The 24,739-nt window shown below is 45.8% G+C and overlaps 1 protein-coding gene across 1 annotated transcript in view; it reads right to left on the reverse strand.

The window, feature by feature from the left end:
• P4HTM (prolyl 4-hydroxylase, transmembrane) overlaps positions 1–24,739 on the reverse strand; it is a 212,253-nt gene that overhangs the window by 37,391 nt on the left and 150,123 nt on the right. Inside the window, exons 6-7 of the mRNA XM_085624351.1 lie at positions 15,448–15,633; positions 893–983 (exon numbers count right to left, since the gene is read on the reverse strand). Coding sequence (XP_085480477.1) covers positions 893–983; positions 15,448–15,633 — 277 coding nt within the window. The remainder of the gene's footprint in view (positions 1–892; positions 984–15,447; positions 15,634–24,739) is intronic.

The following is a 24,739-nucleotide window of genomic DNA, read 5'->3' on the forward strand; positions in this document are numbered from 1 at the left end:
CCAGCCTTGGATGTCTGCTTTTGAGTCTGTTATGCTCCTGTCCAGGGAAGCCACCCTTAGTGAAATGTGGAAGTGCTTCTTTGGAAAGGGCCTCCCTTCTCTCTTTGGTGTTGGAGAGAGGGCAACCGTGGGTGTATTGCTGGCTCAGTAGAACGGAGTGGCATGTATCCCAGACGGTGACAGAGCTCCCGCAGATGTCCCTGCAGTGATGTCTTCTGGTGGCAGAGAGACATTTTATCTCCTCTCTGTAGTAAGGCTGAATGACACTTGAGTTAAAAAAATGGGGACGGAGGATGCACGAGTAACTATTTCACTCATTAGATCAATGCTGATATAAATATAAGAAAGGATTAGTTATGTTCTTTCTTTATCGAAATCTGGGATTCAAATATTAGCGATCATCATGAATCTACCTTCACGTTGTCCCTGGCACATAATTATATTTTAGTCTTACATTAAGTGTAAGAAGGAGCGTCCCTTGTTCTAAGAGTACCTTTTCAGTGTCAGATAAGAATGGTGATAAATGATGTAGGCACTGTCTCAAGAGGGCATAATCTCCATACAGCCAGCTGTATGCGGGTGACAGGTTAAGTCAAACATAATGGTCATCTGAACCACACAATACTATGGCATTTTATGCTAACATAATTCATCATAATCTAATGTTATTTTATCCAGTGCTGCTTTCTGGTCTATTAACAAAGGTAACCCAAGCTGGGAATGCGCCCCTCATCTCATGTCTTCCCAGTCAGCTCAGAATTGAAAATCTCATTGGGAGCGCAGTCCGATGGAAACAAATGTTGGAGGAATCCAGCCATGAATGTTTTCTATCACAGTCACAAATCAGCACATTCAGAAACAATGTAGGCGAAACAACACATCTACTTCTTACCATTTCTTCATAGGTTCTGTTATCAGCGATAGGGAAGGTGGTCTCGCCTCCTCCGGTGACGTTATTCAAGTAGAATAGTACGGTCACATATCTAAAAAACAGAAACCTCACTTGGAGTTACGGCTGCAGGTCTACACCAGCCTAGTGCATTTCTCATTTTTAAACTGATCAAACAGAGAATTTTCTACATAATGAGCCTCTCATAAGCCCTGGTGGTCGGATGGTGCAGACCCACCGCTGGAGGAAGGTCCTCTCTATTATGTAATGCCAGCCAAAGGGGTGAGAATCTTTCTCCCAAGGCTTCTTCCTTTTTTTTCCTTTTTTTAAAAATTATTTTGCTTTACCAACACATTACAAAGTCGATTAATTCATCTTTGAACAACATCCCCCCCTCCCCCCACCCCGGGTCCAAAAGAGAGAAGAAAAAAAAAGAGTAGAAATAGCATATTGTATTTACAAGCATTTAGGGACAGTCATTCGATGTGAATGCAAATGTCAACATTATCTGTACAATAACAACGAGAAATTAGTAGAAAGTAGCTATCTTATCTAGGAAAGGAGAGCAGAGACATAGAGGCGCCACACGGGGGGCAGGGGAGAGAGGAAGGAAGGGGGGGGCCAAGGGAGTCAAACATACAACACAATTCATTATACATCTTAAGTATTCAAAGTGTCGAGCCATCTAGTCAGAGGATCCCAAACCACCAGGCCCTTTTCTCTTGCCCTTCTTCGCTTTTTAGCGTAGATTGCTCTCTCCAACCTATAAGTGGCAAGTAGTCTAGCTTGCCATTGGCCGAAAGACGGGGGATTCAGATCTTTCCAGTGCATAGCCGCAAGATAGTCATTGCAACAAACAGCAGTGCGCCCCCTTCTTTGAGATCAAGTCGGTCGTATAGCCCTAGCATGATAGTAGTTGGCATAAGTTGAATATCGGAAGAGAGGATTCTACTTAAAAACATTTGTACCTCTTTCAGTAGTGGCTCAAGTTTTGGTCATATAGCAAACATATGCACGGAGTCCGCACTATATTCTGTACAACGCGGACAAGTAGTTCCAGGACCGGTTGCCCATTTGGCGATCCTACAAGGGGTTATATACATAAAATATCCCGTCTTATAGAATTGCGCTTGTAATTTAGGGGATAACAGATATGTTTGTGCTAGGCCCAAGGCGGAGCAAAAGGCGGTAGATGGAGTATTTAATTTCATCTGCCATTTAGCGTCCGTTTTACTTAAATCATCTGGTCGTTGTTCATTCAATATGCAGTAGATGTCTCCTATCCTCGGTAAATTAGAGCCAAGCAGTTTGTCTATAAGACCTACCACTGCAAACCCAACGGACCCCCCAGTTTTATTTACTAGATAATTCGTAATAGCAATGTACTGGAATGTCTCATTGTTATTCAAATTATAACAAGTTTTCAGCTCTTCGAATGACCTGATACGGCCAGCGCTATACAAGTCTCCTAATCTACAAATGCTCGCCAGATGCCATTGTTGCAAATATGCGTTTTTAAATATTAATGGCAGGTTATCATTGTTTCTGATGGGGGTATAATGATTCAGTTTAGCGATTCCAAATACTTTGCGAATATTACAAAAAACCTGATAAGCACTAATCATCGTCTTAAATCTAACTTGCTTATAATAACTGGATTCCAAATGGCACCACAGACATCCCCTTACATTTTCCCCTAGAAGTAAAAGATAGGGAGAGGGCAGGCCTGACGGGCTTAGGGTGTGATCCTCATGCATTAGTTCACAACAGTGTTGTAGGGAAGTAGCCCAATAATATAATTTTAGATTGGGAAGAGCCCAACCTCCCCTTTCCCTAGGTAAAGAAAGAGAATTGAAGACCCTTCTCGGCTGTGTGTATGCCCAGATGAACTGAGAAAAAATTTGTTCAAAAACTAAGAGTATGCGACTGTTAAAAACAAGCGGAATTGTACGGAAAAAATAAAGTAGTTTGGGAAAATACGTCATTTTTAAGACATTGCATCTTCCCACAATAGTTAAATGCAAGTTATCAATTTTCCGGAGTGATTTCTTCATGTCGGTAGCCAGAAGGGTCAAATTTTCTGCAACCAAAGTATCTAAGTCTGAAACAATATTGACTCCTAGGTATTTTGCTTTCTTAGTAATTCTATTATCTACCCAGGTTATTTTTTTGTTGACAACAATCTGCGTTTTTGTTCTATTCAGGGCATAGCCACAGATCAGTCCAAATTCTTGAGCTTCTTGCTCCAGAGCCCTGATAGCCAACTCAGGTTCCGGGGTTACTATGGCTACGTCATCGGCATAAGCAATGATCTTTGTATCTATGCCAAATCTAATCACTGGCAGAATTCAGGGATTAGCTTCGATTCTTCTTATCAGGGGGTCGATATAGAGGGCAAAGAGTAGAGGCGAGCAGGGACACCCCTGCCTCGTTCCTCTTGTTATCTTTATTTGTTCTGACAGCTGACCATTAATCAATACTTTGGCTGTTGGGCTCTGGTACAATGCTTGTAGGGCCTGAATCACTCTTGATCCAAAGCCGATCTGCCGCATGATAGCCCAAAGAAATTACCAGGAGACCCGATCAAACGCCTTTTCAGCATCTAAAAGAATTGGTGAGATCGGGTCTCCTGTCACCTCGTGGCATCAAATAAAGTTATAGTCCGGCGAACATGTTCGGTGGTGCCTTTTTTTGGAATAAATCCATGCTGCCACCTGGATACTAATGGCTCGATATTTGCAGATATTCTTATGGCAATAACTTTAGAATTTTTTTTAGAATCAGTATTGATTAACCCCTTCGCTGCCTGGCCTTTTCCCCCTCCTGTGTCACGCCCTTTTTTGGCTATTTGGGGTAGTGCGCACTGAGGCCCCTCTAACTTTTTGACCACATAAGGGGCCTCATGTAGGTAGCCAAATACCGGTCGGTAACGGCCGATTTTCGGTAATTATACCGTTACCGACCGGTATTTTGGCCATTGGTATGTAGGGGGACATATTTTGCTTTCGGAATTTACCGAATCGGTAAAATTACCGATTCGGTAATAATACCGAATCGGTAATGTCACCGAATCGGTAACTTTTCCGAATCGGTAATTTTACCGATTCGGTAAATTCCGAAAGCAAAATCGAGATGTAGGGGGAGTGTGTGTGTGTGTTTATGAGTCGGTATTTACCACCAACTTATAGTTGGTGGTAAATAATGAATGTATGTGTAAATGCATTTTTACGCGCGTAGCAGTGTGCAATGTGGCATACATACATGCCCTTAGGGCATGTATGTGTGCCACATGTGCACACATGGCCGAATCAGGGGTGCAACAGGGTGTCAATGTGACACCCTGCCACCCTTGTATGTGTTCCCCCCATTACCGAATCGGTATTTACCGATTCGGTAATGAGGCATACCTTCCCATCAATGGGAAGGTATGCCTCATTACCGAATCGGTAAATACCGATTCGGTAATTACCGACTAGTAACGAATCGGTAAAAATTACCGACTCATTACCTACATACGAGTTACCACTTCTTAAATACCGAGTCGGTACGGCTCGGTATTTAAGAAGTGGTAACTGGTACGCTACCTACATGAGGCCCAAGGTATCCACGCCAAATTTGCGTCCTTTTCTTCCAACATCATGGGGATTCTGAAGGTACTCAGGGTTTGTGGATTCCCATGGAGGGGTCACAAAAATGAGCCAAAATACAGCAAAATTTAGGTTTCACCATTTTCCCAGCTTTTAGGGGATACCAGATTTTTGTCAGAAACCCAACATTTTTTACACAGTTTTGGCATTTTTCTGGGACATAGCCTATTTTTGCTATTTTTTGTGCTTTCGACCTCCTTCCAGTTAATGGTAGAAATGGGTACAAAAGCAATAATGGATCCTGGAAAGCTATACATTTTAGAGAAGTAGACAAAATTCTGAATTCAGCAATGAGTCATTTGTGTAGATCCATCAAGGTTTCTTTATAGAAACTAACAGTTAAATATACGATACATTGAAAATTTGTTGAAAAAAAGCGCCTTTTGTGTCAACGTTTTCACCTGTAACTTCTTCTAATTATGACAGCTCTTTGAAAACAATATACCGTTACATCCGCTGAACATTACTGGTAGTGGGGATATATAGGACTTGTAGGTTCACCAAGAACCCGATGAACCCAGAGCCAAAAACTGAGCAGCAACTTGCAATGGTTTTTTATTATGTAACGGGTATATAGTAACTATTCTGTAAAAATGTGTACATGGAAAAATCGGTATGAAAGACACCTATGTATTTCTGAAATGGGAACAAAATATAGAGTTTAAAAACAGTAGATATTTGCACATTTCTGAATTTGGGAATACTCATACTAGCATGAGAATTATCAGTCATTTTTTAGAATGACTTCTTTTTTACACAATGTCTTTCATTTGGAAGGCAGAAATGCATCGAAAGTCAATAGGTAATAACAGTTCCTTTACAAATCTGAATTACCCTAAGTCTCCCGATAAAAATGATACCTCACTTGTAGGGGTAGGCATAGTGCCCACGACAGGAAATGGCTCAAAACCCAACGTGAACACACTACATTTTCACAATGCAAAATTACCCTTTTTTAGCAAAGTGCCTAGCTGTAGTTTTTTAACCCTAGCTCTGCCGGCACCTAGGGAAACCTAGCAAACCTATACATTTTTGAAAACTAGACACCCAGGGGAATCCAGGATGGGGTGACTTGACTGCCTCCCACCAGGTTCTGTTACCCAGAATCCCTTGCAAACCTAACAAATTGCCAAAAAAACACTTTTTCCCCACATTTATCTGGTGGAAAGTTCTGGAATCTGCGTGGATCCACAAATTCCCACCCACCCCGCGTTCCCCAAAGGCTTCCGAGAAAAATGGTACCTCACTTGTGAGGGTCAGCCTAGTGCCCGCGACAGGAAACGGCGCAAAACGTAACATGGACACACCTCAATTTCGTAGCTAAAAATGACCCTTTTTTGGCAAAGTGCCTAGCTGTCGTTTTTAACCATAGCTCTGCCGGCACCTAGGGAAACCTAGCAAATCTATACATTTTTGAAAACTAGACACCCAGGGGAATCCAGGATGGGGTGACTTGACTGCGTCCCACCAGGTTCTGTTACCCAGAATCCCTTGCAAACCTCAAACATTGCCCAAAAAAACAAATTTTCCCCATATTTCTGTGGTGGAAAGTTCTGGAATCTACTTGGATCCCCAAATTTCCACCCACCCAGTGTTCCCAAAAGTCTTCTGAGAAAAATGGTACCTCACTTGTGTGGGTCGGCCTAGTGCCCGCGACAGGAAACGGCGCAAAACGTAACGTGGACACACCTCAATTTTGTAGCGAAAAATGACCCTTTTTTGGCAAAGTGCCTAGCTGTAGTTTTTAACCATAGCTCTGCCGGCATCTAGGGAAACCTAGCAAACCTATATATTTTTTAAAACTAGACACCCAGGGGAATCCAGGATGGGGTGACTTTAATGCCTCCCACCAGGTTCTGTTACCCAGAATCCCTTGCAAACCTAAACAATTGCCAAAAAAAACACATTTTCCCCACATTTCTCTGGTGGAAAGTTCTGGAATCTGCATGAATCCACGAATTTCCACCCACCCCACATTCCCCAAAGTCTTCCGAGAAAAATGGTACCTCACTTGTGTGGGTCGGCCTAGTGCCTGCGACAGGAAACAGCGCAAAACGTAACGTGCACACACCTCAATTTCACAGCGAAAAATGACCCTTTTTTGGCAAAGTGCCTAGCTGTAGTTTTTGAACCATAGCTCTGCCGGCACCTAGAGAAACCTAGAAAACCTATACATTTTTGAAAACTAGACACCCAGGGGAATCCAGGATGGGGTGACTTGACTTCCTCCCACCAGGTTCTGTTACCCAGAATCCCTTGCAAACCTAACAAATTGCCAAAAAAAACACATTTTCCCCACATTTCTCTGGTGGAAAGTTCTGGAATCTGTGTGGATCCACAAATTTCCACCCACCCCGCGTTCCCCAAAGACTTTAGAGACAAATGGTACCTCACTTGTGTGGGTCGGCCTAGTGCCCGCGACAGGAAACGGCGCAAAACGCAACGTGGACACACCTCAATTTCGCTGTGAAAAATGACCCTTTTTTGGCAAAGTGCCTAGCTGTAGTTTTTGAACCATAGCTCTGCCGGCACCTAGGGAAACCTAGCAAATCTATACATTTTTGAAAACTAGACACCCAGGGGAATCCAAGATGGGGTGACTTGACTGCGTCCCACCAGGTTCTGTTACCCAGAATCCCTTGCAAACCTCAAACATTGCCCAAAAAAACAAATTTTCCCCATATTTCTGTGGTGGAAAGTTCTGGAATCTACTTGGATCCCCAAATTTCCACCCACCCAGTGTTCCCCAAAGTCTTCCGAGAAAAATGGTACCTCACTTGTGTGGGTCGGCCTAGTGCCCGCGACAGGAAACGGCGCAAAACGCAACGTGGACACACCTCAATTTCGCTGTGAAAAATGACCCTTTTTTGGCAAAGTGCCTAGCTGTAGTTTTTGAACCATAGCTCTGCCGGCACCTAGGGAAACGTAGCAAACCTATACATTTTTTAAAACTAGACACCCAGGGGAATCCAGGATGGGGTGATTTGACTGCCTCCCACCAGGTTCTGTTACCCAGAATCCCTTGCAAACCTAAATAAAACATTGCCAAAAAAAACGCATTTTCCCTACATTTCTCTGGTGGAAAGTTCTGGAATCTGCGTGGATCCACAAATTTCCACCCACCCCACGTTCCCCAAAGTCTTCCGAGAAAAATGGTACCTCACTTGTGTGGGTCAGCCTAGTGCCCGTGACAGGAAACGGCGCAAAACGTAACGTGGACACACCTCAATTTTGTAGCGAAAAATGACCCTTTTTTGGCAAAGTGCCTAGCTGTAGTTTTTTAACCATAGCTCTGCCGGCACCCAGGGAAACCTAGCAAACCTATACATTTTTTTAAACTAGACACCCAGGGGAATCCAGGATGGGGTGACTTGACTGCCTCCAACCAGGTTCTGTTACCCAGAATCCCTTGCAAACCAAAAAAATTGCCAAAAAAAACAAATTTTCCCCACATTTCTCTGGTGGAAAGTTCTGGAATCTGTGTGGATCCACACATTTCCACCCACCCCGCGTTCCCCAAAGTCTTCCGAGAAAAATGGTACCTCACTTGTGTGGGTCGGCCTAGTGCCCGCGACAGGAAACAGCGCAAAACGTAACGTGGACACACCTCAATTTCGCTGTGAAAAATGACCCTTTTTGGCAAAGTGCCTAGCTGTAGTTTTTGAACCATAGCTCTGCCGGCACCTAGGGAAACCTAGCAAACCTATACATTTTTGAAAACTAGACACCCAGGGGAATCCAGGATGGGGTGACTTGACTGCGTCCCACTAGGTTCTGTTACCCAGAATCCCTTGCAAACCTCAAAAATTGCCAAAAAAACACATTTTCCCCATATTTCTGTGGTGGAAAGTTCTGGAATCTACTTGGATCCCCAAATTCCCACCCACCCAGTGTTCCCCAAAGTCTTCCGAGAACAATGGTACCTCACATGTGTGGGTCGGCCTAGTGCCCGCGACAGGTAACGACGCAAAACGCATCGTGGACACACCTCAATTTCGCAGTGAAAAATGAACTTTTTTTGGCAAAGTGCCTAGCTGTAGTTTTTTAACCCTAGCTCTGCCAGCACCTAGGGAAACCTACTAAACCCACACATTTCTGAAAACTAGACACCCAGGGGATTCCAGGGAGGTATGGCTTGCGTGGATCCCCCAAAGTTTCCTTACCCAGAATGCCCTGCAAACCTCAATTTTAGCTGAAAAAATCACCTTTTTCACACATTTTCGTGTGGGGAAAGTTGTGGCATCACCGGGCTGACACAAATTTCCTACCACCCAGCGTTCCCCCGGGTCTCCCGATAAAAACGGTGCCTTACTCGTGTGGGAGGCCCAAGTACCCGCGACAGGCAAAGGCCCAAAACGTAGTAAGGCGACATGAAAGTTGCCTATCTCAAAACGACCAGGTTTTGCAAGGGGGGTCACTTGGGTTTTTGGCCCGGTGCTCGGCGGCCACCTAGGGAAACCTACCAAACCCACACATTTCTGAAAACTAGACACCCGGGGGATTCCAGGGAGGTATGGCTTGCATGGATCCCCCAACGTTTCCTTACCCAGAATGCCCTGCAAACCTCAAATTTTGCTGAAAAAATCAAACTTTTCACACATTTTTGTGTGGGAAAGTTGTGGCATCTGCCCCTCAGGGGGGGTAGAAAGGCTGTAATGATGGTGGGTGGGTGGGGGCATTGGCGTGCCCGTTTCGGGCAGCCCCCACCCTAAAAGAATCTAAAAATAAATCCCTGGTGTTTAGTGGGCTTTCTGCCCCACCGAAGGGGCAGATTAGGGGCCAATGCCCCATCTGCCCCACGGGGGGGCAGAAAGACTGTAATAATTGGGGGGTGGGGTGGGGGCATGGGCCTGCCCGTTTTGGGCAGCCCCCACCCCTATTTTTTTTTTTTATTATTCCTTGGTGTCTAGTGGGCTTTTTGCCCCCCCCGGGGGGGCAAAAAGACTCAATGGTGCCAACGTTATTTGGGGGGAGGAAAGGCCCTTGCCCAAGGGGCCGCTCCCCCCTCCCTGGTGTCTAGTGGGTGGATCCCTGATTGGGGATCGCCCTCCTGTGGCGATCCCCAAGCAGGGATCCACTGGGGAGGGGTACCATCGGAAAGGGGAGATTCTCCCCTTTCCAACGATACCTCTCCCGTCTTTCTACGTGCTCAGGGGGCTGAGATAGCCCCCTGAGCACGTAGAAAGTGAAACTGAACTGAGCCTCTTGGCTCATTTCAGTTTCACTTTCAGTGTAATGATGTCGGCACGACATGCGCGCCAATCGTCATTACACTGAAAAGGGGGGGGGGGGGGCCTCGTGAGCTGGGGAAGCTCTTCCCCAGCTCCCGAGGCTATTTTTAATTAAAGGGAATCCCTCTGGTGCCCGCACCAGAGGGATTCCCCAGGGAATGCCTCATGACGTGCTGGACTCGTCATGGGCACAGGACGACTGTGCTCCATGACGTGTCCAGCACGTCATGGGCACAGAAGGGGTTAATGTTATGGGTCTATATGATGCCATCTCCAGGGGTGATTTATCCTTCTTGGGAAATATCACGATTTTAGCTGATGACCAGGAGTTCGGTGGAGAGGTCCCCTCGAAGATGGACCTTACTACATTCGTAAAGAGATCCAATGCAACTGCCATCTCCTCCTAAACTGGAGAGTTTTCCAGTACGTCGTGTGTATCAAGGTTCAGTTTAGCTGTCGGTATTCTCTCTAAATATTCTCTAATCTTAATGTTTATATCTTCGGCTGATCCTCTTATCTCTTCTAAGTATAGCTTCTCATAAAACTTCCTAAAGGCTTCCTCTATTTTTTTGGGATCGGTGATTATCCCTTCAGTATCTGTATTAATTGAGGTGATGGTATTTGCAGCTGTCTGTTGTCTGGTAGAAATGGCAAGCTGATGACCAATGCGTTCGCTCCACTCATAGCATTTCTCTCTTGATGCTGCCCAATAAGTAGCAATTTTTTCTGCTAAAACAGTCCCCATCTCTGATTTGGTAACCGCCACCATTGTCTGTGCCTCTTCTATTCCTAGTCCTACCTGAACCGCCTGTTTTAATTTTTTTCTGCTTCTATCATCTGCCTTTGTAATAGATCAATTTGTGTTTTTTCATTTTTATTCTTTCTGATTGAAAAGCGTAATGTCTCCCCCCTTATACCTGCCTTAAGAGTATCCTAAACCACCATTACAGATGCAGTCCCAATATTTATAGTCAGAAATTCACGTATCCAGCCAGCCATATATTCTCGATAGTTACTATTGTATAGCAGAGCCTTTTCAAATGTCCAATTCGAACTTGGTCCCTGGTTGACTCAGCCCTCTAGGTTTAGAATAAGAGGATTATGATCCGACAGTAGTCGGGGGGCGACATCAATAGAACAATCATGGATTAAAGCAGATGAAACAAAAAAATAGTCCAGTCTTGCTAGCGACCGGTGAGGAGCTGAGAAGAAAGTAAAACCGTTCTGGTCAGGGTTTAAGTAAGCCCAAACATCTTTTAAGTCATGAGTATTTATTAAATTAAGCAAAGCCCGAAAGACTTTGGGCTTTCTTCCTTCATAGCTCCAAGAATTATCTAGGTCCCAGGTACTGGGCAGATTTAGGTTTAGGTCACCACGAAGAATTACCCAAAGCGACCAATGCGCTAACTCTTGATTAACATGATTTATCACACCTGGATCGTCTAAATTACTCGCATAGACCGAACAGATCGTGAATACAAGATTGGAAGATAAAGAGCACCTCACCATAACCCATCTTCCTAATGAATCAGATTTAACCTGATTCACTACTAATGGTAATGTTTTACGTACCAGAATCCCGACCCCCTTTACCCGGGCACCCTGCGAAGTTGCCCCAATAAGTTTAAAACCTAAAGAATTCAACAAAGATTTTTGGCCCCCTTCAATATGAGTTTCTTGGAGACATACTATATCCGCCCCCATCAGTCGTAGTGTCTGCACGGTTTTCTGTCTCTTCAGTGAATCATTCAAACCGCAGATATTAAACAAAACAATTCTAAGCTTGTTTTGTGAGTTCATTGTTTTTTATTCTAATAATACCCTGTATAATAACCTATATGTAATCCTCAACAACCAAGTTCCCCCCGACCCACATCCCGCGATCGCCTCCCCCCACCAACCACCCCAGCCCTACACCCCATGCCTCCCCAGCCCCCCCAATCACTCCCATAGAGCCTCACTTCCTGCTCCTCCTATATTGCAAGTATAAGTGTTTCCTAGAATATAGTGATGAATATTTTTAGAGAGGACAGCACCAGCCTTTTAACCTTTAGCCCCACAGTATTCAATACGGACCCAGTCACCCTCCCCCCAATCCCCCCCCCCTCCAAAAAAAGACAGTCAGGGAAACCCTGAATGATGGAAAGCGAGTGTGAGGCCCCCAGCCGCCACCCCGCTCAGTATTTAGTCCCTTAATTACAGAGATTACAGAGATTTGGCTAGCCTAACTGCCCCCAGTGAGAGAAGAAAAAGAATTCAAATAGTTTCATTTGTAGAAAAAAAGAAAAGGTAGGCATACCAATTAGATTTTTTTCTGCTTTAAGTTAGGAAAAAAGACAATCAGGACCCCCCTGACACGTTAAAGCTTACATTTTAGAAAGTTCATCCCAAAGTCATGGGCTTCCTTCTTCATTTTCTCTTTCTCCCCACTATTTCTATTAGATACTCTCCAGCTTTGATCTCGGATAAGAAAACCCGGGTCGATCCTTCAAATATGACTTTCAGCCTTGCCGGGTTCATCAAGAGGACTTGGGCCCCTTGTTGTTGTAGGGGAGTAATCATTTGGCGCAGTCGCCTTCTTCGCTCTACTGTTGCGTGGCTGAAGTCTGGTTTGGAGAAGAACTTAATTCCATCTGCCTCTTTCTGGGAATTAGGTCTGGCCTGATCATATATTAATTGTCTTATAAGAAAATTACCCCCAAAAAACAACAAAGCTCTAGGTTTCTCATTTCCAAAATTGCTGCCGTCCCGTTTTTGCTTCAAATTAAAGGGAAAACGGTGCGCCCTTTGGATCTCCTGATCCCAATTCCAACTAGTCTGCGATGGGAAGACAGTCTGAAGTAATTTTACAATATATCCTCTAGGATCATCTCCCTCCACGCCTTCCGGTATCCCTAATAGTCTCCGGTTATTCCTCCGTAGCCTGTTTTCCTGTTCCTCCAGCTTGGTCATCATGTTAGTGAGGCAGGCCTCGTGGGATGCGCCTTGTTCTTTTACTTGAGAAACTTCAGTTTCGAGAGTCTCTGTTCGCCCATCACCAATGTCAGTGCAGATTTTATTTAATTTCCTGATTCCACAGTGAAGTTTTTTAGATGCTCCCTTTGCGGCAAGGCTATCTGTTCTGACTTCTTCCTGGAACTGCTTGATGGATGCAAGAATCGATGATAAAGAGGGTTCAGGTGGATTTTCGATGGCTAACTGTGGGCTTGCGCCTAGTTGCAGATTGGGACTCCCATCAGGCAGAGACCCATGTAGGTCTGAATGAACCCGTTTCGGCTGTCTGCGCTTTTTGCGTCTGGCCTTTTTTTGTTTGATAGTTCTGGGAGCAGAGTCGTTTATCTCCCCTTCAGATTTGCTGGTTTCTGTTGAACTCATTAGCTCATTGTCAGTCCCGGTTAGGGATCCGTCTGAGACAGAGAAGACATTTTCATTTACTAGGTCTGGGGTCTGTGGATCTATTGATCTAGGGTTCAAGTTTTTGGGGTCACTTTCCTCAGTCTCTTTATTCATCCAGAGAGTTGTTCTTCCGGCTTCGCAATCAGGGGCAATGATAGCAGTGGCAGTGGAAGTGGCAATAACAGTGATGGCAGCAGAGGGAGCGGTGGTATCGGTAGCAGCGACAGCAGTAGTAGCAGTGATGGTGTCTTGGCCGCAAAGATTGAGCTCTGATGTCTGGTCTGTCTCGCTCGCAGCAGCCTCTCCACCGAGTTCAATCATAGCGCTTTGCGCTGTTTGCAGGGGAAACGGTATGGCCCCTTGTTCTAAGAGGACCTTGGTTGGACTACTTAGTTCGGTTGAAGCAGGGGTAGGTGTATTTTTAAGGATTGTAAAATGTCTGACAATAGATGGGGAGCCTCCAGTATTTCCCACTGTGTTCTCTTTTGAGCAGATTACACCTCCAAGCCTCCCCATATTTTTTTTGTTTGCCCCTGGATCCCTTTTACCTTTAGGTGGAGGGTCTGGTCTATCCGTCTTTTCCGCTTTGTCTTTTTCCCCCGTCTCCTCATGGATTGCAGTGGACTTTAGCTTAAGGGTCTTCTGACCTCGGGTAGTCATTTCGTTGCTGCTCCTCCTCTTCGAGTTTTTTGCCACCGTTCCGCTGCTTCCACCACCACTGCCGAGCAAATCCAACCGCACTCGGACCCCCTCTGACAAGGCAGCAGCAGTCGACCCTTGTCCTTGCCTGTAGAGGAGCCGGAGTTACCATGGAAGTGCAGCACCACAGAGACCCAGACTCCTCCTATATTGCAAGTATAAGTGTTTCCTAGAATATAGTGATGAATATTTTTAGAGAGGACAGCACCAGCCTTTTAGCCTTTTAACCTTTAGCCCCACAGTATTCAATACGGACCCAGTCACCCTCCCCCCAATCCCCCCCCCTCCAAAAAAAGACAGTCAGGGAAACCCTGAATGATGGAAAGCGAGTGTGAGGCCCCCAGCCGCCACCCCGCTCAGTATTTAGTCCCTTAATTACAGAGATTTGGCTAGCCTAACTGCCCCCAGTGAGAGAAGAAAAAGAATTCAAATAGTTTCATTTGTAGAAAAAAAGAAAAGGTAGGCATACCAATTAGATTTTTTTCTGCTTTAAGTTAGGAAAAAAGCCAATCAGGACCCCCCTGACACGTTAAAGCTTACATTTTAGAAAGTTCATCCCAAAGTCATGGGCTTCCTTCTTCATTTTCTCTTTCTCCCCACTATTTCTATTAGATACTCTCCAGCTTTGATCTCGGATAAGAAAACCCGGGTCGATCCTTCAAATATGACTTTCAGCCTTGCCGGGTTCATCAAGAAGACTTGGGCCCCTTGTTGTTGTAGGGGAGTAATCATTTGGCGCAGTCGCCTTCTTCGCTCTACTGTTGCGTGGCTGAAGTCTGGTTTGGAGAAGAACTTAATTCCATCTGCCTCTTTCTGGGAATTAGGCCTGGCATGATCATATATTAATTGTCTTATAAGAAAATTACCCCCATTGAGATTTTACCCCTCCTGATCTGCTCCAAACATGAACCGAGGCTCTAGGCATCTGGTGCTCGGGTGCAGGTAATGCCGAAGTAGCCGCGGACATTTGCCAGGTGAAAGTCCTTTGCTGTCGGGTCAGGTCTTCTAGCCGATCGCATAGACCAACAGGTCAGAGCATCTTCGTGTAGCGGGCGTCGTGGTGGCCGGAAGAAGAAACGCTCACACTAGCGCCATCTCCTGTCAACGCCCAGCCACCTCCCAAGGCTTCTTCCAGTGCCATGGACGAACACTGTGACAGCAATGCCACCCTGCACTGGCAACATGGAAAAGCTGCCACATACAGGTATTGGAAATGTAGGCCGCCAAAACAGGGGTACCTTTCCAACATCCACAGAGCATGTGTCTCAGGCATACGGAGAGTTTTCTTCCAGCACATAAGGTACATCTGTCTGCCCCAAAAAAGGGGTACAACAAATTAAAAATAATGAAAGGAGCATGCGCATCATGTAATAGAGTTGTGATTAAGAAAAGAGGAAACAGTCATGGTTTTCTGCCTAGATTATGAAAAATAAGGAACTCTACATAAGTTGTGCACTGAGGTGATGCACCCTGTACTATTAAGAAATTGACAACGTATAGATTTTAAGGTAGTGCAGAAGGGGACACATTCCACTTTATTCGATCTCAGCAAGCCTTTTCTGACAAAAGAAGATGGCCAACCTACCGGCATGAGGTCTCGAAGGGAGCCGTCTCATTGGTGACCAGTTTCGTGTGAGTGCAAGAGGTCTCCGGGAACACTGGGCCGCTGTCCATGTGTGCATGATAGTGGCCTCCTTGGTCGTATCTCACAACCTGCATGGGCTCACTGTTCTCCACAATAGCAGGTGGCAGGTGTGTTAACTTCATGATCCTAGCAGGGCAAAGAGAACCAACACCTATTACTTCAGGGACTAGTTTTCTTTTCCTTATCAACCAATTGTCCACCTGTTCCCAGTTACCAAATACACTTGATTACGCATCAGCACATTTTACAGCGAAGACCAGTATAAAGGAGATTTAAAAAATTCAGAAAGAAAACGTTATATGAAAAACAGATGTCTTGCAGTTGTCTCTCAAAGTGGGGCGCGGGGGGGAGGGAGTGGTTGTGTACCTTCGATCAGGCGTCAAGCAAGAATTTCTAGTTATCAAGTATTACTTATGAAAAATAAGTGTCTATTTAGTTGTCTGGTTGAGTGTGCATTCTCTTACTGCCTGATGAACCAATCCGGACTGAAGATACCCTTACCATTCAGTGCTCTCTTTCATCATGGCGAACCTGAACTAGATAGGGCGCATGCCTTGTGAACGCCACCAGCCCTGCCAATTTTCACGGGCCCATGTACCAGTCCAGGTTTTTATTGGCAATCTGGGATTTAAGTATAACATCATAAAACCAGGGCTACGAATACTCAGTAATGGACCTGGGAAACTTGGTAGCCATGCACCAATTAAGTCGCTAGCACCGTGGTGGTAGGCACACAAATTCTTTACAGAGAAGAGTTGTGCAGTTCATAGCAATACTCAATGCATCTTGCAAAGGTGGAATTGGAATCTGGTTTGCATGACTCCATTCATCATGACTCACAAACAGCGCTAGTACGACCGGGAAGACTTGATCCAGCTAAAGTAAAAATATAAGTCACACTGTCCCTCTCAGGTTTGAAGAATTTCCTCTCCTCAGGAAGAGAGAAGAGAATAAAAAAGCAAGCTACTCGAATCTCATTCAAATAAAAATGCACAGTGATTAATTAGTACAGGTGGTTGCAGCATTCATTTTTGGGGACCAGGAATTATTTTCATCATCAGAATTTCACCGAGAGAAAGACAGAGATGAGCAGAAAAGGGAGATAGAGGAAGGAACAGAAATGTAGGAAAACACTGACAAAGGGGGAATAGGCAGGCATGGGTGAGAGACAGGACCTGTAGAGTGGTGGAATGAAGAGGCATGAGGTGGAATCCAGGCTAGGAACCCTTGGGACTCGGAAACCACAACATTTAGCAATGCTTGCAGTCAGGATCTAGGAAAAACCTTAGATTCTGCAAAACGGGTGCATTTGTAACACTTCTTTGTCTCTCTAGGAAATGTTGTAAGACCGAAACACAAAGAGCTTCACTGTTATCTGTGGCCGAGGTGATAGCTAGAAGAGAAGCCACGTACAAGAGAGGAGCTGTGCCTCAAAAGCCACAAGATGCTCCCATGGACATGAGGTCCAACTGTGTTCAAGAGATTTTACTTGAGGAACGAGACGCAGGAGCCATACAATATGCCCGATAGACTCTTATCCTACTTCTGTATGGCCTAGTGTCAACGAGGTTTGTAGAGGAGTTGTCCCTTTGGTCACCCATTCCTGAGACAGCAACTCCTAAAAGAGACAGTGGTACATTTGGTGTCCACTGAAGGCAACTGTTATAAAAGGACTCCTGTAAGATTCCAGTAGAGAGCTGTCAGAAGATGACTCCTCTTCCTGCGGGCTTTAAATTGGAAGAGTCGCTGAAGATAATATGTTGGATAACGCCAGCTTTGAAGGACCCCTTGCTCTGCTACAAACCAATGTACATGAGCTGCTTGTAGCGTCACAGCTGAAGCTTGAGTAGAGACGCACAGCCTAATGAGTCAGTGCTGATCTCTTTTAGGACTGTTTATATCTTCTGGTTGACGAGTGAGATGTATGGGGTCTGTCCCTACTGAGCTATCAGAGACAGTCAACACTGTCAATCACATGAACGTGACGGAGAGGCTGCTCAGGGTTGCAGTGGACAATATGGCCATGAAATGGACTATAACCTTCCACAATAGTCAGTTCAGCTCCACTTCTTCCTCTCTATTCCTGTCCTCCTCCAGTTTGGTTCTAGAGGGCTTTGTATTATAAGATACATTATTGAATATACACCGTCATCCATGGGCAGCATTGATTCACTCAATTCACCTGCATCCCATACTGGGAAGGCTGCCTGCTGGCCTTTTGCTGTAACTCTGTGCTAAGAGGGGTGCATGTATGTGTTTTTGCATGAGGAACTGGAGAAAAGAGGTGCCCATGTGTATCCCCGACAATGTGGACTGCAATATTACAGAGTTTAGGCCGCCTACCTTATCCCTACTTCAACTCCCTCCCTCATGTCTGCAAGCTGCTCACTGGTCTTCCTATTCCCTGCACAAGCCTCTGTAGCCAGACTGCTGTGTGTTTGGCTTGTACCAACCAAGTTCTGAAGTCTCAAAGGAACATGGGAGATCTCATAGTGCTCACCTCGTGGGACCGGACCGCTTTGGACCAGGTTAGCATCTGTCCCCAAGCACAGCCAGTGTAACATCTGAACAAAACTGATGTGCCCTTCTCAACCCCTGTGACCAGCTCTGGCAGAAGAGAGGCAAAGCAACTGAACCTTTCAAAGTGAATATAAGTGTTACACTTTTTTAACAGGTAGAACACTGAGCGGACATTACATTTATGGTACGTCATTCAAGTTTTACCTGTGTCTGGACTTCTACCTACACCACACTTTAAGAGAATCCTTGACTACTCAACGTTGCTGTTCCCCAAGGGTGAAACTCTAAATAGCAGGTCTCGGGCATCAGCGAGCTCACTAGTTTCAGTGGACATGCCTAAATACAAGGGCTGTCAGTTGCCAGTGAGTTATATAGTCCCCCTGCCTTGAGTACCCTTATGGCGTGTTGTACGGAGGTACAACCATCAGACACTTGAAGATTCACATTTGGCCCATTAGGAAGCAAGGCGATTCGTTTCTCATTTTACATGTTTCCAAATAGCATACTTCAAATAAAAGGATGTTAAATATTGCTAGCATTTCTATACAGAATGATCCTAAAGAGGAGGAAATAGGGAATGGAGACAACTACAATCCTGTATTATCGTCGAGTTAACTCTTTTGAAGCCAGACGGACTTAATACAGGTGAAAGGTTTGCTTATTTTTAAAAATCATAGTCACGATTGATTGTCAATGTATTACTAATCTATTGCTACAATATGTTTGTCTTTACTCCTATGAAGAAACAGTGACAGCTCTTGGGGTGCAGGTATTGGTTTCTACTTTCCTATGTCACTGAATATAATTATATTTTCTATTTTGGTCCCTGAATAGACTGCAAATTACACCATTTGGCATTTATGTATGGTTTAGAGTGAAAGTGATCTATACTTTGCATGGTGTCTGTGGCTCAGCTATTTGTAGCTTATATGCTTTCCATACGGCATATGTTAAAGATGTTTATGATAATCCCTGTTACGTTTCTTTGCCGTTGACGGTATGCATGATTAACAGATACGATTGTAGGATAATGTACATTTAGCTATTTATAGTTCATACAGGTTCCATTTACTATAGTGTAAAGATTATTGTGATAGACATTACAGCACCATATTGCCATTGGAGGGTTGAACATGATTGGGGCATGGTGTACCTCTATGTATTTTCTTGCACGGTTACAGTACATGTAATGGACTCAGTTTCCTGAGATGCACTGGAACTCATCACCTATCTTTTATGGCAGTTTATTTTAAGTGATGGCACCTGATCCCAATTATCATGCTTAAAATTGAGCATTTACAAGTGTATGAATTACCTTGATAAAGCCCACAGATGTGGGAGAAACATGGCAACGAGTGGCTGCCACCCACCACTTTTCTTGCACTTTGTGAGCACATTTTGCACTTTACTATTGTTGGAAACCAATGAAGGTTAATTCTCTACTTTATAAACTTTGGAGCATTGGACTACAGATAATATATATACAGTGACTTTGGGGACTGAAATGACCAACATATGTTACTCAGTGGTTTATGTTTGAACCTACACCTTTTCCCTCTCCTGGTGCAAAATGAGACTTAATGTCTCCTGAATGAGTTAATAGGCTTTGTAGGACCAACTACTGAGGGCATCTGGGCCCCCCCAGAAAGAGCAAAGCTCTCCTACACCATCGGGAAAACAATATTGTAGAAGAGATTCAGATTTCAGCATTTTGAGAATCTTCCACATTAGAAGCAACTCCTTCTGTAGTAGTTGGAGCCTGAGGCATGGTTAGCGTCCCATGAGGACACAGTCGTTACAGGGTGGTACCCGATTCAGCATCCTTGTAGAGGTCCCGGCAGGGGGTGGGCGACCTCATGTAAACATGTCCAACATTTGAGGCCTGCACTGACATATGAATATGCTACTTACCAGTATGCATCTGTTCTTGGCATGTAGGGCTGCTGACATTCATATCTGTGCATAGATCGCCGCCTAGTGTTGGGTCCGGATGTTTGCACGTTGTTGTCCTGGAAGAGTCTTCGAAGTATCACGAGATAGGTGACTCCTCCCCTGGACCACAGTGCGCATGGGCATCCTCTCCATCCTTAGATTGTTTTTTGCCATTGTGGCAGTGATGGAGTAGATACAGTAAGTGATGACCATGCTATACAGTAATTCTGAGAGCTGCAGCTGCTACAGGCGCCGGGGAGGAGGGTGGGCGCTATGAATGTCAGCAGCCCTACATGCCAAGAACAGATGCATACTGGTAAGTAGCATATTCAGTTCGAGGCATGTGGGCTGCTGAATTCATATCTGTGCATAGAATACATAGCAGTACCTCCTATTAGCGGCGGCTACCAGTGCCAGCTGCTGCAGTCTGAAAAAGAGTTTTGAGAACAGCCTGTCCTACAGCTGCCTGCTGTTTTGAGTGTACATCTACACAGTAGTGTTTGGTAAATGTATGTATATTGGACCATGTGGCTGCTCTACATATTTCCTGTAAAGGAATGTTTCCCAGGAAAGCCATGGACGCCCCTAACTTTCGTGTTGAGTGGGCTCGTGGGGGAATCGTTAGTGTGCGTTTTGCTTTTTGATAGCAAATTTGAATACATTTAACGATCCATCTGGCTATACCTGCTTTGGAAATGGCGTTGCCCTTGTGTTGTGGAGAAAAGGCAACAAAAAGTTGTTTTGTCTTCCTAAAGTCCTTAGTTCTGTCTATATAGTACATGAGGGCCCTCTTTACATCTAGTGTATGGAGCATTCTCTCAGCGACATTTTGTGGATTTTGAAAGAAAACAGGCAGTTCAATAGTTTGATTTATGTGGAACTGCGATATTACTTTAGGCATAAATTTGGGGTTGGTACGTAGTACTACCCTGTTTGCGTGAACTTGTATGAATGGCTCTTGAATGGTTAGTGCCTGGAGTTCACTAACTCTTCTTAACGAAGTGATTGCTACTAGGAAAGCTACTTTCCAGGTGAGGAATTGAATCTCACATGAGTGGAGAGGTTCGAAGGGTGGACCCATCAGTCTGGTGAGGACCAAGTTGAGGTTCCACACCGGTGCTGGTGGGTGTCTTGGGGGAATCACTCGTTTGAGTCCTTCCAAGAAGGCTTTGATGGCAGGCACTCTGAATAAAGAGAGGTGCTGCCTGTTTTGGAGATAGGCTGCTATTGCGGTTAAATGGATACGAATTGAGGTGTATGCCAGATTGCATCGGTATAGGTGTAAGAGGTAACAGATTATGTTTTGAATGGATGCGTCTAGCGGGTTAATGTTATTGTTGGTGCAGTAAATGACAAACCTCTTCCATTTAGCTGCATAGCAAGCTTTGGTAGTGGGTCTCCTGGCCTCCTTGATGATCTCCATACAGTCAGGTGGCAGGTTTAGGTAGCCAAACTCTAAGACTTCAGGAGCCAGATTGCCAGGTTCAGCTGTTGCGGATCTGGGTGCTGAATTTCGCCATGGCTCTGCGTTAAAAGTGCAGGTTTTATCCGCAGCCTTTGATGCGGCACCACGGAAAGTTCCAGAAAGGTGGTGTACCATGGCTGGCGCGCCCACGTTGGAGCAACTAGGATGAGTGTCAGTGAGTGCTGTCGCAGTTTGCGTGCAACCAGCGGTATTAATGGCGCTGGGGGAAAAGCGTACGCAAATCTGCCGGACCAGTTCATCCATATCGCATTGCCCTGCGACTGTGGATGTGGGAACCTGGCGGCAAAGCTTCGGCATTTTGCGTTTTCGTTTGAGGCGAATAGGTCTATCTCTGGATGACCCCACTGTTGGAAGTACGGTTGGAGTACTGATGGGTGTAGCTCCCACTCGTGCATCTGGTGGCTGTGTCTGCTGAACAGATCCGCCATCTGGTTGTCCTTGCCGGGGAGGTGTTCCGCCATGAGGAATATGTTCCTCTGAATGGCCCACTTCCACATGCTCTGAGCCAGATGAGACAACTGTGGAGAGTGTGTTCCTCCCTGCTTCTGTATGTAGTACATGGCAGTCATGTTGTCCGTCCGGATCAACACGACTTTGTTGCACAAGTGTACTTTGAATGCTTTCATGGCGAGGAAGATTGCCATCATTTCCAGAACGTTGATGTGCATCTTCTTTTGTTGTGTCGTCCATAGTCCCTGCACTGTGTAACTGAGTACATGAGCTCCCCATCCCTGGAGAGAGGCGTCCGCTGTCAGTATTATTTGTGGAACAGGCTCTTGGAACGGTCGGCCCTTGCAAAGGTTTTGTGGATTCCACCAATGCAGAGAGTTGTATGCCCGACCGCTCACCAACACTAGGTCTTTTAATTGCCCGTGAGCCTGATTCCATTGACGTGCCAAGCACTCCTGAAGCGGGCGCATATGTAGTCTCGCGTGCGTGACTATGAAAATGCAGGAGGCCATCATGCCTATCAACTGCATGAACACTCGCGCAGGAAGGGAGTGTTGAGGTTTGAACTTTGAGATCAGCAGTTGCATGCTGTTGATCCTCACTAAATTTGGCTGAGCTGTGGCTGCCAGAGTGTTTATGGTCGCGCCCAGGTACTGTTGTACGTGTGCGGGTTGGAGATGTGATTTTGGGTAATTTTGTGAGAATCCCAGACTGTGAAGGAGGTGGATGGTGAGGGACATGTGGCTGGCGCATTGCTGGGCTGACTTTGCTTGAACAAGCCAGTCGTCCAGGTAAGGGTAGACGTGAATGTGTTGTCTCTGTAGATGTGCAGCCACTGTAGCTAGGCACTTGGTGAAAACCCTGGGTGCTGTTGTCACGCCGAAGGGGAGGACTTTGAATTGATAGTGCTGTCCCTGAATAGTGAACCTGAGATATTTCCTGTGTGATGGGTGTATGGGTATGTGGAGTACGCATCTTTGAGGTCTAGTGTGGCTAGGAAGTCTCCCTGGCTGAGCAGCGGGAGAACCTGCTGTAGGGTGAGCATATGGAAATGCTCTGACAGAATGTAGTGGTTGAGGGGTCTCAGGTCTAGTATAGGTCTGAGCGACCCGTCCTTTTTTGGGATTAGAAAGTACAGAGAGTACACCCCTGTCCCCTGCTGGTTGACGGGCACTACCTCTATTGCACCCTTTTGCAGCATACTTAGCACTTCCTGCTGCAATAATGCTAAATGCTCTACGGACATAGGACGGTGCTTTGGCGGTATGTTGGGTGGAGTGGAGGTTAATTCGAGACAGTAACCGTGCTGGATAATGTCCCTGACCCACCTGTCTGTGGTGATGGTCTTCCACGTGGACAGGAACCGCTGGAGTCTCCCCCCGACAGGTGTTATGTGGTCGGGGGGAAGGGAGAGGGCGTCACTGTTTGTTTTTGGGTGAGGACCTGGTGTTGCCGTAACCACGTCCTCTGCCCTTGGTGCTGGAGCCACGATATCCACCTCTGTTGGTTTTATCGTAGGTACTCTGTGTGCCCCCTTTAGTGTATTGCTGCTGTGACCCCTGGCCTCTAGCTGCTCCCCTATTCCCGGGGCGACTAAAGGAGCCACTACGAAATTGCTGCGTTTGCAGAGCCCCCATTGACTTCGCAGTGTCAGTGTCTTTCTTTATTTTTTCTAAGGTGGTGTCAACTTCTGGGCCCAATTATGTAGTCTGGGTTGACTGGCTGATTCAGGATGTTGTTTTGAATCTCTGGTTTGAATCCGGAGATTCTTAGCCAAGCGTGTCGGCGTAACATGACGCTGGTGTTAATTGCCCTTGCTGCTGTGTCGGCAGCATCCAGTGCGCACTTAATGGATGCGTTGGTAAGGAGTTGTCCCTCCCTAATGAGGAGCTCTGCTGCCTCTTTGTATTCATCTGGCAGATGCTGGAGTAGTGATTCTAGCGTGTCGTAGTGTGAACGATCATAGCGGGCCAGGAGGGCCTGTGTATTGGCAATGCGCCAGATGTTTGCTGCTTGAGCTGCAATTCTCTTGCCTGAGGTCTCCAGCACCTTGGACTCCTTGTCTGGGGGAGGAGCATCACCTGTTTGCGAGTGGGCTCGTTTGCGAGCGTTAGCAACCATCATGGAGTCCAGAGGTAACTGACCTCTAATGTACATAGGGTCTCCGGGCGCAGGTTTGTATTTTTTTTCAATCCTGGGGTTTAGCACCCGTGCCCTGGTTGTTTCTTTGAAAATGTCCTTTGCAGGTTTGAGAACACCTTTCAACATGGGCAAAGTTTTGACAGTCCTCTCGGAGGAGGCGAAAGTGTCCACTAAGAAGTCTTCCTCAACCGTGTCAGAGTGGAGTTGTACTCCATGATTTGCGGCAGCACGTTCTATGAGGGCATTGAAGGCAGCAGTGTCCTCTGTGGGAGATGTTTTGGCGCCGTAAAGCTGCGTGTCCTGGGTATCTGTCGCGGTACCCTGGTCTGTAGGGTCATCCCATGCTTGATCTGGGTCCTGCTGCTCTTCAGGATCGATATCCCTAGGGTAGGTGGTATCATCACCCATGTAGTCCTCCATTGCGTCTGTTTCAGAGGGCGTAGGAGAAAAGGACTGGGGATCCTGATAGGAGGTGTGCAAGCGTTCATACAGAACCGGTTCCGACTCTGCTGGCAATTTGTGCTTCAGAGGTATTCTGTAGGAGTCCAAGGCCTTCTCTGGAGGGATCTTCCGTTTGCGGAGCATCAGTCTGCCAGTGTCGGCGTCGATGAATTGTGGCTGTGAAGGCTCAGAAGGTGAGTGTCCAGTAGATGGGGACTGTGTCTGGCGGACACGTGTTCGGATCTCGAACATCTTTGGCGC

Source organism: Triturus cristatus, chromosome 9 (genome assembly GCF_964204655.1).
Source record: "Triturus cristatus chromosome 9, aTriCri1.1, whole genome shotgun sequence".
Classification (NCBI taxonomy): domain Eukaryota; kingdom Metazoa; phylum Chordata; class Amphibia; order Caudata; family Salamandridae; genus Triturus; species Triturus cristatus.